The sequence below is a fragment of the Catharus ustulatus genome, chromosome 4 (genome assembly GCF_009819885.2).
Source record: "Catharus ustulatus isolate bCatUst1 chromosome 4, bCatUst1.pri.v2, whole genome shotgun sequence".
NCBI lineage: Eukaryota > Metazoa > Chordata > Aves > Passeriformes > Turdidae > Catharus > Catharus ustulatus.
This window is the reverse complement of record NC_046224.1, coordinates 39,773,166-39,788,964: the sequence shown is the minus strand read 5'-3', so window position 1 is coordinate 39,788,964 and position 15,799 is coordinate 39,773,166. Positions and strand designations below refer to the sequence as shown.

Here is a 15,799-nt window from a genome sequence, read left to right as displayed (position 1 = left end):
TCAAACAACCTCAGATGTGAGACTCAGGCACTGTTAAAAATATTGCTAATTCTCAGTAGTATGTATGATAATGAAAGAAAAGATCCCTGTTAAAGAGGGGCTCAGGGCTCATCACTTATTTTACTGTGTTTAAGTGTACTGACCTTCCAGCTTTTCTAAAAAATAAAGAATATCTTTTGAGCTATTTGAATTGGCAAACAGAAGCAGCAAGAGCAATTTCAGGTCCTGGAACAAACAAAATAGGCAAAGGCTGTCTGGTGGTGGGAGGGGGAAGGGATGTAGCTTCTGGTCTGTCATCAAAGGCAATTGCTCTGGTCTTCCCTCATCCTCCACTTTTCCACAGTGACATGTCCAAACAAGTCCAGTGTACTCCTCCTGACAGTAAACAGCAGGTTTTTAATATCATTTCAGTGGATTGTCATATTAAGTCCTTTTCTCCCCACCTTATGTGATCCTTTGAAGAGTGACTGCTTACAATGAATGGAAAACGCCAACTGGTGGTGACCTTGTATAATGTGAACTTTGTGGGCAGTGCTTTCCTAAATACTTCCTCTAGTTTATGTGTCCCTTCAGAGAACAGCAGTGGGAAAAATACTGGAAAAGCAGTGGAAGACCTGTAGGTCTTGTGGATGTTTGGTTGTGAATGATGTGGTACCTTCCTTTTCTCAATTACGTAGGATGCCTCCTGCAAAGAGCTTATTCCTGAAATCAGTGTTGGGTGGAACACTTGCTCCCAAATGTTTTTCACACTGTTGCTCTCCTTTGTCCTTTGTAGGTATGGAGAGTGCAATCACACTGTGGCAGTTCCTTTTGCAGTTGCTGCTAGACCAGAAACACGAACACCTCATTTGCTGGACGTCTAATGATGGCGAATTCAAGCTACTCAAGGCAGAAGAAGTGGCTAAGCTGTGGGGACTCAGAAAAAACAAAACTAATATGAATTATGACAAGCTGAGCCGGGCGCTCAGATACTATTATGACAAGGTAAATTTTGTTATCCTCATGCAGACTAAGAAAATAGAAATGCTACCAGTTAATATTTCTCCTCTCTGTGGAAGCTATTCAGAAGTTCCTGTAGCTAGTTGAGATACTAAAAGGAAAAGACTGTAGAACACAAATGTACAAATATTGTAGAATACAAATCTTACGTATTCACATTTCTCAGTTTCAGACTCCAGTAAATTCAAGGAGTTTCCCAATTGTTTCTGCACCCTTTTTTTGATGAATATTATGTTGTTTTTACTAATCAATATTAAATCTTCTCAGGATTAGTTCTCCTTAAATGGATGTTTTTCAATAAGATATATAAATTCCAAGTTACTAGGTTTTATTATTTCCTATATTCTTGAAGATTAAATATTAATAACAAAGACTGTTATAGATTTTGTATATTAAAAAGGAAAACATCATAGTCATGGTTAATGGTCTGTTTTATTTTTGATTTTCAGAAAAGGGGGTGAGATGAGATTATACAGTGAGAAATGCCAGTGTTCAGCACAATTAGGGCATGTTTGCTGCCTGCACAAGGCAGAGGAAAGTAGATACTGTTCCTGGACTGACCTTACAGCACTGTTGTCATGTATTATTTGTAGTGCACTAATTCTTGCAGGGCACAGTGCTATGCAATCAATCTAACACAGCGATCAAAAAACATGTTGACTGCAAATTAACAATGAGCATTTGGATGATCGGACTTTTCATGACCCACAGGGGCTCCTTCTCCTGAAAAAAATTTTTAGTTTAAGATTTAGAGATGTTAGTGTTTTGTCCACTAGAAGTCAGATTTTCCCACCTAATATGTTTCAAAGGTGGCCTGACTGAGAAGGCACAAAAGGATTCGCTGAGGACAGTACAGTGGCTGTTCCAAGCAGTTGGTGTGATTAATCCCCTTCACTAAGTGCTAAAAAGGCTTCTGCTCAGCATGGGGAAGCTTGCTTCATTATATGACTCCAGCCCCTCTGGTTATAAACTTGACTGGGATCAATGGAGACAGAGTGCCTGCTGGTGCATGAGCAGCATAGCAGAGCCCAAACATGCTGTTAGTGACTGAAGAGAGATTGCTTAAAAACAAGGAACAAGATATTTGTAGCACATACGCTTTGAGATCTCTCTGATCTCTTTGAAGTAATGGAATATAATGGCTCCTTACCTGAGACTCTCTTGCTTCTTTTATTCCATAACCTTTTTTTTTAACCCGGTTCTGTTTTCAGTTCCCGGTCCCCAGCGCACACACACACCTTTGTCATCTGTTTTGTCTCTGCTCAAGCAGCATCTACCAGAGTGGTTGCACAGCTTCTTCATAAGGGCTCTGGCTGAGGCAACTGCTTGCTGTTTGTAGAGATGGTCTTCTGTCTGACAGTTTTATCTAAGTGTGGCACAAGGATTTTGGCCATTTTTTCAGGTGTTCTGCAGTCCAATGGAGGTCATAGCTCCTAGATGGAAAGAAGGATAAGTTCTCTATTCCCCATGTACTGCAATCAGGGCTTGAACCCCAACCCAAGCCTATGGCTATTTCTATTTAAATTGAAAGAGTTGCTCCTTTAGAATGAAACAGTGGGAGCTTCTTACTCTGGGGATAGTGTTTTGTATCCTGTAGGTTCCCAGACAGTGGAGAAAGGTGGATTACTGGGAGAGTGCAGGGGGACAGAGCAGCTTGCTGCAGGTTTTGAAGTATGAGAGAGAACGGCATAAGAGCAGATAGTGAATCCTTGTAGAGTGGCAGGGTGTGCTCAGCAGTGGGTTTAGTCCTAAATGCTTCCTCCCCCTTCAGTTCAGTCTATACTACATAGCACAGAAGGGAAGGAGTCAAAAAGGGAGGAAAGGTTCCTTGACATTCTTCCTTCCACCTTGCAGAACGAAAGGGGAAGGACTGGGGAAGTGAAAGAGCCTCTCTCAGACTTTAATGCTCTTTTCCTTTAGACCATTCACCAATTTGTGAGCTAAACCCAAAAGCAGTCTAGACTCTGAGGTAGCCTTAATCAGCCTTCTGAGATCCTTGTCCCCTCCCTACTTGTGTGCAATGATGGATGTGCTGGCAGCTAGGGCAAATGGGATGCACACTGAACAAATGAGACAAACCCTGAGCTGCAGATGGGGGAGTGGCAGTAGGAAATATGAGGCAGAACTCTGGACAAGACTTCATTTGCACTATGGAATTATTGACAAGGATGTCTCTACCTATAACCTAAGTGATCTGGCAGCATGTGAGTTTGAGATAAGGGTCAGTGATTTTTTACAAATTATAATACCTCATGGGCTGGACCTTCCTTTCTTGGACTGCCCTCTGCACTTATTGCATACAGTTGACACTGAACTAATGTTTCATGGTCTATCTTTGAAATTATTCACCATGGAGAAATATAACCTGATTGCTGGATAAATGGGGGTTTATGAGCTCTGCCTTTTGCTTGGGGGGAACACTGGCTAGTTAAAATTCATCATCTGATTCATCTGAACTTAAAAGTAAATTAATTCCACTTCTGGAGAAAAATAACACAATTAGGACAAGTTCCTTAGCCTAGCTTTGAAAACAAGCATGACGTGCTGTTGAGGCTGATGGCTAGATTTATGTTATATTCACATAAAAAGCACCCCAGGAAATGCAGAGTATGGCATGTCTTGTGTCTTGATTGTAATTTGCTGCCATGCTTATAGTTGCCAAAGGTTTGTAGATAATATGAAGACTCCATTTCCTGTTTCATTTGTTCCCCAAATTCTCCCCCCCACCCCCCTTATTTTTATTTAATGCATTTCCCCTATTGCTTCAACAGAGCAGCAGCACAGATGACAGATAGCACAGAGGAAGGGCATCCTGCACTCTACCTACAGCTTGTGTCCATCATGTCACACACTTTTGCTGGTCAGAAATCTCTTGTAATGCTTTCAGGCAAGGAAATGCTTCAGCACTATTCCCACACAGAGCACTTTAGCTTGAATTAAAATGCCTTTAAAAGTAGGGTTAATAAGTTTATTTTTTTTTCCTCAAGTTACCCAGTTTTGCTTTTATGGTAGTTGCAATGGCACAAATCACCAGGGGTTTCAAGACCACTGAAAGTCCCTATGAATATTTCAAGATGACACCACAAGAGAGAAGCTAGTGAGTTTTCCCATTAGGTTTTGTTTTTATTGAGGGAAGGAGGGTGAATCCAGGAAATTACATGCCGATACTGACATTAATAGGATGTAGCAGTTGCGGAAGTCAAGTCTTCAGAAGCTGGGAAATAAAAGAAACACAGTTCCCTGGATAACCCTGATGTTTGCATGAGTTATGCTGCATCTTTAATTATACAGTTACATAGTGTTGTGATGAGCAGCTATTCAATATTTTTGCATCCTCTCTGAACAGTACGTGGCCCGAGGCTTTACTCAGTGAGTGCTATTCAGTCTGTTTCAGTTTTAGTTGCAATTAATGGCTGCCCACTTGTTTGGATGGCTTGGCAGTAGGATTTTAGTATTAAAATAATATGGGCTGCTTTGTGCTTATTGCAGTGCAGGGACAGGGCTTCTCAGGTGCCAATGCATTCACTCCCCTCCCATAACAGGTCAGACCTAGTAACCTGGTTACTACTTTGTATTTTTAATGTCCAAGTGTGGGTAGAAGCACTGAAGAATTGTTTTAGGCGAGGGTCCCTTGCTTGGGTGCCTACTGAACTTCAGGGTATAAAGTGATAATGAAAACTATTATTTTACTTTTGGGAAGATCTTCTCCTCAGACATCTCAGGGGAAATAGAATCATACAATGAAACAATAGCAGTGTGATTGCGCTGGAGTGCCAACTATACATTATGTAGTGGTGCGGGTAAGAGACGTTATAAAGAAATATTTTAAGGGGCATTAGAAAGTACCTTTATAGAGAACTGGAAAGAGCTTCATCCAAAAAGAATTTGTGAAAGTCAAGAAAGTGCTTGGCTGAAATGGCATAAATGGTTATGTAGTGATATCCCTGTGAAAAGAGAGGAGTGAAGGATTTGATACGCAGTAAGAGGTGATGGGTAGAGAAGAAAACCCAAGAACCCCTGCCTCAAAAAGACACATAAAATAGTTCTTGTTTGATGTGAGAGGAAAGGGATGTCCAGTGAACTGCAGCAGAGAGAGAGAAGAACCCGTTCATTGGTGCCAGCTAGAGAAATAGCCTTTATCTTCCAGGTGCAGGTGAGTGAAGAAAGACTGAAATCCAGCTAAATGGGAGCCTTGATCTTCCAATGGTCAGTACAGGTGAACAGTGTAGTAGCACCTGTGCCTGCATCAAAAACATTACAAAATCTGGCTTCTAAACACACAGTGTAGTAAACATAACCACATAACCTGTGATGCTAGCAGAATCTGCCTGCCTGCACATGCTGATGTGGACACACTCCCATTTTTCAGAACAAACCATCCTGCCACAGGTACCTCCTGCCAGCATATGTACTTCAGACATGGAGTGTGAACAGCCCTCTGTCTGGGTAGGGGTCCCAATAGCTGGAAGCAGCCTGGATAGAGCTCTGGGAGGAATTCATAGCCTGTGTTCGTACACATGTTGCATCCCTCGGTACTCTTAGAGCCAGGGAACTTACATCCAAATGACACTTAGGAGCAGCTACAGCTCTGTTCTTTCTTCTTTTCTGACCAGGGATGTTTGGTACCTACAGACAAGTTCGTTCTGCTCTATCATAAGTTTTAAGATCTCAGGCATCCTGATTATAGGTCACTTCCTGGAAAGAAGGAAAAATGGTCTTCCTGCTCCTAAGATCCCTTCATTAGTCTGAAGTTTGACTAGGAAGTGCATCCCATTTCCCAGCTCAGTCTCCCAAATGGCTCCTGCAGCCAGCAAACTTGCTAGCTAACAGGTTTGGGCCAAGCCACAGAAATCCTTGATACCCTGGTAGAATAGTTACACATTTGCTCTAAATGGCTCAAACATGGAGTAGGAGTCAGAGCTGATAAAAATAAAGCACAAGCACATGATAGATTTCAGTGGTGCAAATGCATGGTTGACACAACCCCTCCCCAGTATGGTCTAGTTTAAGCTGCAGGGAGAACCAGTCCACCGAGCCTTTGGCATCCAGCTCAGCCAGCTGCTCTGTGGAGGACAGGGCAGAGGAGACCCATCCCTGCAGCTGGTGATTCAGAGCTCTCAGTGAGGCTGGTTTTGGAAGGGCTCATGAAGTGAGTTCCTGAAGTGCTGGGGTGTGGGAGCCTGAGCTCCCCAGCATGGCCAGTGTGCTGGAGCAGGCAGCAGGCACTGCTCTGCCCGGCTGCATCAGCAGCTTTCCGAGCACTTAGCAGGGTGGGGTGGGCACGCTTGCTGTAGTCGCTGTTTTGTACACTGGGGGCAGAGGAGGGGAAGTGCAAAGTGTTCAAGAAGCCAATAGAAGAGGGGGTATTCCCTGCTGCCTGCACTCTGTGTGAGAGTCAGAGAGTGCTATCTATTGATAAGATTTTGTTTTCTAAGCTGTTGGACTGGAGCTCCTGCTCTTGTCTGGGTTGCTCATTTCTTCTCTGCAGCAGCTGCATGGACCCAGCAGTACTACCCTGGCTCCCTGCAGCCTTAGCCAGCAGCCACTAGCACACATTGGAAGCCTGTTCATGAGGGAATTTACATAGAAAATTCGAACAACAACAATAAAACAGGGCTAAATGTTCACGTACACCTGCTGTCCTGCTACCAAGCAAGTGGTCTAGTCTTCCAGCAGATGCAGAAAGGCACAGTTCTTTGCCCTTTCAAACTGCTTGTTGTGGTGCCTGTCACTGTCTTCTGTGGTTTGAACCATCATAGCTCAAAATGATTCTGACAGATCAATAAGGTGATGGTAAAAATACGCTGCTTTTTATCTTCAATTATTTGTCAAAAAAAGTATGGAAAAGTCACTGCCTTTCCGAGGCGCATCATTAATTTGTGTCCTTATTTTCTCTTGCATGCTGGTGGAGATTTCCTCAGGCTACACATTTAAGAGAAGCCTGCAAAGTGCTTGAGGGATCTGCACTTTGAATCTTTTCATCTCCAGCTCTTCTTAAGTGGGCCTTTGCTGCAGGCTGACAGAGTTGGAGAAGCAGCACTACAACGTTCTTAAAATATAACTGTATTTAATAATAACAAAGGAAGTATAAACTCACCAGTCCATTCAGTTGCTTTTTGTAGCAATGTTCCCCCATTTCAAACTTGTATCTGTGTAAAAGTGCAATTCTTAAAAACATTTAATCTTGTTCTTCTGGAAGTCACGTTTCCCAAGGAGGATCTAAGTTGCTAGTGCTTGATTTAACAATAATTCAAAGTTGCCAGGAGAAAAGGGAAGGCATTATTTTAAATTTACAAATATGTATCGAAGAAAGAAAACAAAAATCCAGTTGGGATGTGTTTTTTTGGTATGTGAGTAGTTTGGAGGCTTTGCTCTTTGGAAAAAGTACGCAATATTGAGAGTGCAGAAAAAGTGCAATCATCCAATATTGCACCTAATTAGCAGTCAAAAAAAAAATCTAGGCCAAGCCCAAAGCCATGGGAATTAAAGCTAGTGCAGATTGAGATTCTGTGGGCTAACTGTTTTGAACCTTTGGAGGGCAAAAAAAGACACTGCAGCATCTGCCACGTGGGTAGATGTGTGTACAATTCAGGATGGAAGAGGGCAGTTTGTGCCTTTAGTCTGAACTTGCTGAATTTTAATTCTTCTCTTTGCTATAGATCCCTGTTATCAACTTGGGAAACAACATTCTCTATTTGTGCCACAGCTCCTGACCTGTGATGCAAAGCTGCATCCCAGGGTTTTTTGCAGGTGCCTGAATGAAATGCCAGGACATTCAGACAGATGAATTACAGAGTGCAGTAGCTCAGCTGAAAGACAGAAGAGGTTCTTGATACCGAAGTGCAGATTCTTCTTTCACAAAAGGATCTTTGCTTTTATGACTGAACAAGTTGTAGTGCAGGCACTACCAGCACCCAGCACTCTGTGTTGTCTATATGTAGAGAAAGATGATGTTTCTTTCCCTTAATCTTCTTTTTCATTTTCAGTCAGTTTAACAAATGTTTCCACTATTGGAGTCAGAAGCTGTGGTAGAATGAAAAACTAATTAGATTTTTAGGAAATTTGTAAATATTTGCATTCCCATATGTACAGCAAAGCAGATGTCTGCAGAATACCAGCTGGAGGTGCAGCAGATGTGCTGGACTAGAGGGAAGCCTCTTGGAAAGGGTTTTTCAGAGGCGACTTAACAAACTTTCCACCGGGGGTTTAAAGAAGAGAGAAATTAGCATGGAAATCTCAGGACATACTTCTTTTGTTCCACAGCAGTTGGCTTAGGGTGGTAAAGGTTCCAGTCCCTAGGCCAGGCATGTGCCATAAAGTGCCTTTGTGGAGGAGCTCACATATCCTTGGGAACTGTGTTAGAGCAGGCAGCCAACCTGGGTTTGCAGGAGGAGCGCTAGGACTAGAAACAGGACGTTCATATAAAGTCTCAAAAGGAATCAGCTCTTTACAGAAAGGGGACACTTCAAGAAAAAAATTAATGGTTCCACAAACCTTTGAGAGGTTTGGGACTTTTTCAATAATTATTTTCCATAGTCAGTTTAGACTGATGTGAACCTTCTGCCTGCACCAGTGGTCATCCTGAGCCTAATGCAGGCCTGGAGATGGTACAGGGGATATTGCAGGACACAAGTACTTTTCCAGCCCCTGCAAGGGGTTGCATTTTTCACAGACATAAGTTCATGATCATTGACAGAAAGACAAAAGTCACTGTAAGTTTAGTTCCATCCTTTCCTTATGTGGTAAGTAACAGAGGGTAAATAACTGGGGCCAGGAGACTGAGGTGGTTTTGTCCTTTACAGACATTTCTGAGAATACTTCCTCCTCGGGGTAGTTGGTGTCAGTTTTAGGAGGCATGAATGAAAGAGTTTGCCTTTATTGTGGAATGCAAGTGGTAGCAAGACAGCAGAAATGCTTTTACTGGAAAGAAAATATTCCCAAGCTGCTTCAGAGGAAGCAGAAGTCAAACAGGCCACCAGTAAGTCTTTGTCAGCAAGTGATGGTGGTTTTGTTGGAAACCATGAGGAGCCAGGAGTGGACTCCCTGCTGAGCAGAGAGAGGTACTGGAATAAGCCAAGGGTGATCAGCATTTGGAGCCCCACAAAACGACTTGCATAGCTTGCAGAGGGAGCAGTGCCCCCTGCTCTTGTGTGTGCAGTACTGGGTGCCTCTGAAATGCTGGTCTTTCTAGCACCTTCTTTGTATTTGCAGAACATCATCAAGAAAGTGATCGGACAAAAATTTGTATACAAGTTTGTCTCCTTTCCTGAGATTTTAAAAATGGATCCACATGCTGTGGAAATCAGCAGAGAGAGCCTTTTGCTGCAGGACAGCGACTGTAAGATGCCTTCGGAGAGCAGGGATCAGCACAAGCACAGCTTGTCAGCACTGAAAAGCACAAGCCGTAATGAATATATCCACTCTGGCCTGTACTCCTCTTTCACTATCAACTCTCTGCAGAACCAGCCAGACCCTTACAAGACAATCAAAACAGAAAAACTAGAGAAGTCAGAAGGAAACACACCAGTTGAAGAAGTCCGGACTGTTATCAGATTTGTGACAAACAAAACAGACAAACAAGTTACGAGGCCCATGGTGTCGTTGCCTTCTACTTCTGAAACAGCAGCTGCCTCTGCTTTCCTCAACTCTTCAGTATCAGCTAAAATATCTTCCTTAATGCTACCCAACAGTGCCAGCATTTCATCTCCATCATCATCCTCCTCCAGGTCACCATCTCTGTCTCCCACCTCACCTCTCCCTACAGAACACAGGAGCTTCTTCCTTGACTCCAGTTGCCACGACTCAGATTCCCTCGAGCCTCTGAATCTCTCCTCAGGCTCCAAGGCCAAATCCCCATCTCTTCCCCCAAAGGCTAAAAAACCCAAAGGCTTGGAAATCTCTGCCCCACCTATGATACTCTCCAGCACCGACATCGGTTCCATCGCCCTCAACAGCCCCGCACTTCCTTCGGGATCCCTGACTCCAGCTTTCTTCACTGCACAGGTAAGACCTGCCTGTCTCCAGGCACTCCCTCCATGTGGCCAAGAGTGTTAGTTCTGTGGGTGTGCCACCACCTGATGGGAAAAACACCCCAGCATATGGGAAAGAGGGAAACAGCAGTGCTCTGAACAAGGGGTAGGAAGTAGGTTTCTCCTGGGGTTTGTTCCTAATTGAGTGTGGGAAAAGCCATCACAGTTCACAGACTGCCTGAAAGAATAAGGAGATGGGCAGCCATTAGTGCATTTTTTATCAGTTCAAACCAGCCTCCAGATCTACAAAACAAATAGGAAAAAGCCAAAAAGAAAACCACAGGGGTTTTGTAGGTCACAACTTGAGCATGTGGGACGCTTGGTTAGATTTCTCTGGTAGATGTTGCATCCATTCAACCAGTGTGACCTTTTTGTTAATTTCTGAATACAGACCAAAGTAAGTGGTTTCTAAGGCTCTGAAGCCAGTTTCAATTTCCAAAGTTGTACAAATTCACAGAGTACTTGCCAGAGCTTCCCTTCAGCACAGAGTGACTGAGTAACCAGAAGGTTATTTTGTTCTTTTTAATAACGTATTTTTGGTAATGCTCTCATTTTCAAGCTAGCCTATGAAAAAAAGCCTAGGAGTTCAGAGCAGAAGAGGAAAATCATATAGATAGGACTCAGTATATTCATTGGTGAGTTTTGTCTTACAAAATCACCTCAAAATTAGACAAAAAAGAATCCAAAAATAAAATTATCCCAGTGTGGAACATCCCCCAAGATCCCCAGCCCTGAAGTAACAATTGATGCAAATACTAGCACTGAATGTGGCAAACCAGACAGTAAATAAGTAAGTACAAAGGTGTGTTACAAGCCCTGACTCACTTCAGACTGCCTAGAAGACAGATTGTATCTAGAATCCCATCACCTCTTCCCTGTCTGAAGGTGTTGGAGGTGTTTGATGCCGGCAGCATTGTGTTCCTGCACAGCACAAAGGCCTGGCAGAAGTGAGAGTGTTGGCACGTGCTCTCAGCCAGCACAGCACTTGCTCTCCTGAGCTTGTCAGCTGGCTGCAGAGCGAGTTTGTGCAGCTCAGGCACACCTGTAAGCCACTGAGATACAAAGCTGTATCACCAAGAGCAGTTTGTGGGTGACACCTGCCATTTTTGACATCATAAAACCTTTAAGTGAAGTTATGTTTGGCAGGAAGAACAGAAGTGTGGCAAGCCAAAACTGAAATGCATTGACAAACTTACAGCCTCTAACTGTGGTATAACCACAGTATTTTTTTTGTAGGGAGCAAATCTGACAACATCAGATGACAGTCAGACACAATGACAGTGTGAGTTATTTCAAACCCACTGTAATCTGCTGTTGCCCCAAACCACGAGATGAACAGAGATTTGTTTCCTCATTTTGTAATTATTTCTTTGAATATTTAACTTTCCCATGCACCTATGAACCAGTGTAGTTACTGCCCTGAAAGATGTGGAAGGGAATTATGTTGAGGACTGTGGCACTGCTGTAGCTGGAGGGATAGCTAAGGCTGTGATGAGTGTTACCCAACTTAAAGCCATCACAAATCTTTTTTACAGGTTGTCCTGTCACAGAAGAGACATATGGCATCTGTGCAGGATAGTTCCCGGGTCTAATTATTTAAACTTTGGCTATACAACAATATAGTTTTTATCCTCTTCTTTAGCCTTCTTTTTCTAGAAGGATATGTATGGATAAGAAGCACCCTGCATCCTAAACACTTGTCCTAGTGAATATAAAATGAAAACTACATAGCAGCTGTATTCAGATAACTGTAATATCACACTGCAAAATAACTAAAGCCATGATTTAGACTGGAGATCTGCTGTGTATCCCATTATCCAAGGAAGAACATGCATTGTATCTCAAATGTTCTCTGATTTATCAGATCCCAGTGTGAAACAGCTCCTGCCAGGGGTAGGTGCAGAACAGGATCCTTGCCCCAGGAGTGATGTATGTTCTGAGAAGTTCTTGATGCCTGAGAGGATATTTAAAATATCTTTCAAACTGTACCTGATGGTAATGAGGAAAACCCTCAGTGGAAAGCTGTGAAAGGGCACTTGATGCACACCATGTTTTTGGAACAGAAATGTATGTGTGACAGCATTTGCTTGCTTTCTAACAGCTAGAAGTGACAAGACTGTACTTACACACATTGTCACAGAAGTCAGGAGCCATGAGCATCATTGCTTAACATAATTCTCTCTGTGCAATGAATTATTTCTATTTAAACTGCTCCTGTGCTTAGATTACAATGACATTTTAAAAGTAGGAACTTCCCAATGGTTTCACATCTAATACCAGACATATGCCTGCATGTGGGCAGAAAATGAAGTGACACATCAATTTCCGCATGTAATTTAGGGATAGCCTGTCCTGTGGTGTTGTTTACACTTGGGTTTCCTCTGGTGGTTTTGATGCTTGGCTGATGGCAAGACTCAGAACAAGCCTGGGAGGCCCTGTGCTCTTTTTGCATTAAATATTAAACAGATTGGGAGGCTTGCTTTGGCTGGCTCTTGGTTCTGGCAGAACTTGCAGACACTAGTGCTCTGCTCATCAAAGAACATGAGCTTTTCCTTAGCACTGCTTTAGGCATGTTAGCATGCTTCCAGAGATGAATGGTGGGCATCTCAGTTTTTCGGTCTGTCTGAAGACTTGCTTTGGCTGCATCTACGTAGGAATAAACACCTCCAAGTCTTCCTTGTTATTTTCAGAATATCCCCTCAAGAACTGCACTTTGAGTTCTGGATATCTGCAGCTTTTTAGAGGAAAAATAAAGCATGGAGGTTGCTCACTGGTGTTCCTGGTACAGTTGCCACAGTACTGTGTCCTTAGTTGAATGTTGTTGTGTCTAGCTACTTACATCTTTGGTTTTAAGGTTAGTAGGCTCTTGTGTAAGTAGATCTGAGTACTTATCCTGACCTAATTCAGTGTGTTGTCAGTGTCATAAATCTCCACCAGTAGCCGCCTGCCAATGGAGCATCAGCTTGAAATGCGGCACAGGAAAGGGGCTCAGGCTGATGCTGCTGATTTCCTTCCCCATGAAAGCACCATGGTCCTGGGAAGAGAGTGTTTGTAAAGGACTCTTGACAAGTGCCTGCTTGTCTGTCAAGTGGGTTTTTTTGTTGTTTTTTTTTGAGCTGTCACTTGATGAGATCAAGACTGAGGTTTTCTCCTCGCCAGGCCTCCAGCCACTCTTTTCCCCTTTTGTTGGTATGCAGATATATCCCAGCCCTGACTGGTACTCCTGTGACCTGCTGATTTACTGCATCAACACCTTTTTCTTTCCCAGTGATACCACAGGTTTATTATTCCTTGGGACACACATGATTTCTTCCATGGCATTTGGTGTTTCTGATCCACCTTCTTCAGCACAAGAAAGGTGGCAGGGTCCTTTAACTGTACATTTCTCCGCAAACCCCACTTCATCTGAGATTCCTTAGCAAAACCATTCAAGAGCAGCCAAGATCTTTGCATTAAACAGCCTTTCAGAATCACCAGGATAACTTTAATGTTTGCTGTTACTTGTCTTTCCCATCTCTTCTGCCGGTGCCAAACCAATTTTGACCCTGTTGTGAACTGCAGTGCAAGCATGTCACAGCAGGTCTGTGTTCCCGTGCTCCTGCACAGAGCCCCAAACACCGCAGCCGATGCCTCAGGCACTGCTTGGCAGATGAATCTGCGACACTCGAAATGCACATGAGCCATGGCAGTGCCTGTGTGAGCCTGCTTCTGGCACAGAGCAGGTGTGATGGGCCCTGGAGTCAGCAGCTGCTAAGGGAGACCCCTGGCTGCATTGCCCTCCGTGAGTTTGTATTTCTGGCCTGGGGGGGAGCACTGGAATACGTGACCTGCTGGTTACTACAAGGAGATGCAGGTACTCTACCTTCTGTCTTCTCTTTGCATATTTTAAACTTGGGACAAAAGGATGCCCCAGTTCAGCAGAGCACTGAGGCAGTTGTTTGACACAGTAAAGCACATGCTTGCTTGCTAAATGTGTACTCAAATTCCATTAAGTGCTTTGCTAAATAGGACTGATTTTGATAATTGGCATCAAGATTACTGGTGAGATTAACTCATTATGCCAAATACAGTAGTTTCACGAATACAAGCCGCACGGATTATAAGCCGCACCCCCGGTGCCTCGACAATGTTGCTGTCTTTGTCAATAGATAAGCCGCACCCCGAATATTAGCCGCACTTTCGTTCGTCGCGAGAATCCGTGCGCAGCTTTCACAAATTGGCCAATTAGTAAGAGGATCGCGGCATAGCGGGCTTTACTGGCTCGGGGCGGGGCCAGGCAGGCTCGGCCCGCTCATGGTTGCCGACGGGGCCGGGTGGCCCAGCTCAGCGCCACGGCTCGGCGGGGCTGGCCGGGTGGTGCTGCCGCCGCCACCGGGCTCGCTGGCCCCCCTCTCCCGTCAGCACCGCCCCGCTGCCGCGTTCGCTCGCCCGGCTGGCAGGGCTGCCGCCGCCGGGCTCGCCGTCCGCCCCGCTGCCGCTTTTGCTCGCCCCGCGCCGCGCCTCGCGAGCGCCGCGCCCGCCCCGCGGCGCTTTCGCGGCTCGCGGTTCGCGGTTCGCGGCTCGCGGCTCGCGGCTCGCGGCTCGCGGCTCGCGGTTCGCGGCTCGCGGCTCGCGGCTCGCGGTTCGCGGCGGCGCTTTCGCGGCTCGCGGTTCGCGGCGGCGCTTTCGCGGCTCGCGGCTCGCGGCGGCGCTTTCGCGGCTCGTGGCTCGCGGCTCGCGGCTCGCGGCTCGCGGCTCGCGGCTCGCGGTTCGCGGCTCGCGGCTCGCGGCGGCGCTTTCGCGGCTCGCGGTTCGCGGCTCGCGGCTCGCGGTTCGCGGCTCGCGGCGGCGCTTTCGCGGCTCGCGGCTCGCGGCTCGCGGCGGCGCGCTCGCGGTTCGCGGCTCGCGGCGGCGCTTTCGCTCGCCGGGCGGCGCTTTCGCGAGCGCCGCTTTCGCTCGCCCCGCCGGCAGGGCCGCCGGCAGGGCCGCCGCCGCCGCCACCAGGCTCGCCGGCCGCCCCCTCCCGTCTGCACCGCCGCCGCGTTTCCTCGCCCTGGCCGGCACTGCAGGCCCCCGCACCGCCGGGCTCCCCCACGCTGCTGGCCCCGATTATGCTGGGCTTCCCCCGCTGCCAGGCAGCCCCACCCGCCGGCCTTCCTGCTTCTGCCATGCTCCCCTGCACTGCTAGCCCCAGTTCTCCCGGGCTCCCCCGCCCTGCTGGCTCAGGCTCTGCCGCCCGCCCCCGACACTGCTGGCCCCGCCTCTGCCAGGCTTTCCCACCTCTGCCGGGGCCGGCCGGGCTCCAGCTTGGCTTGGGGCTGCCGCGGGCTCTCACTTCCGTGTTGGCAGCTTTTAGAATTTTGTTAATAGATTAGCCGCCCCGGAATATTAGCCGCACTTCCGGGTTTCCACCAAAATTTTGGTCAAATTGGTGCGGCTTGTATTCGTGAAATTACTGTACTTTTTTCAAAATCATCACATTTTCTTTTTTGGCGTTATGAAAGTTATTTTGGATACAGAATAATTCACTTAATTCTTCATTTGAATTTAGATTTGCATGTGCTCCAACTCTACCTCCCCTCTAATTGTGCTTTAACAATGCTAAGGGCAATCCCAGCAATTCTTGTGCATCGTGGCACTGGAAGGAGACACCTCTGAGTTAGGAAAAGCCTTGGATTCTAAGTTCTTGCCATTTTTCTTTTCAAAGAATTAGCTGTGCTCTCTGCTGTTCCTCTGGGCACCCAACCCATACACCTGTCTCTCCTTGCACAGCCCCATGCATTGCCAGCTTC

At 45.8% G+C, this 15,799-nt stretch overlaps 1 protein-coding gene across 2 annotated transcripts in view; it reads left to right on the top strand.

Annotated features, from left to right (window-relative positions):
- Positions 1 to 15,799, top strand: part of ELK3 (ETS transcription factor ELK3) — a 37,219-nt gene that overhangs the window by 15,356 nt on the left and 6,064 nt on the right. For both annotated transcript variants that reach the window (XM_033058997.1, XM_033058996.2), the window contains exons 2-3: positions 776 to 984; positions 9,211 to 10,002. In XM_033058997.1, the coding sequence (XP_032914888.1) occupies positions 778 to 984; positions 9,211 to 10,002 (999 nt within the window). In that variant the 5' untranslated portion in view covers positions 776 to 777. The remainder of the gene's footprint in view (positions 1 to 775; positions 985 to 9,210; positions 10,003 to 15,799) is intronic.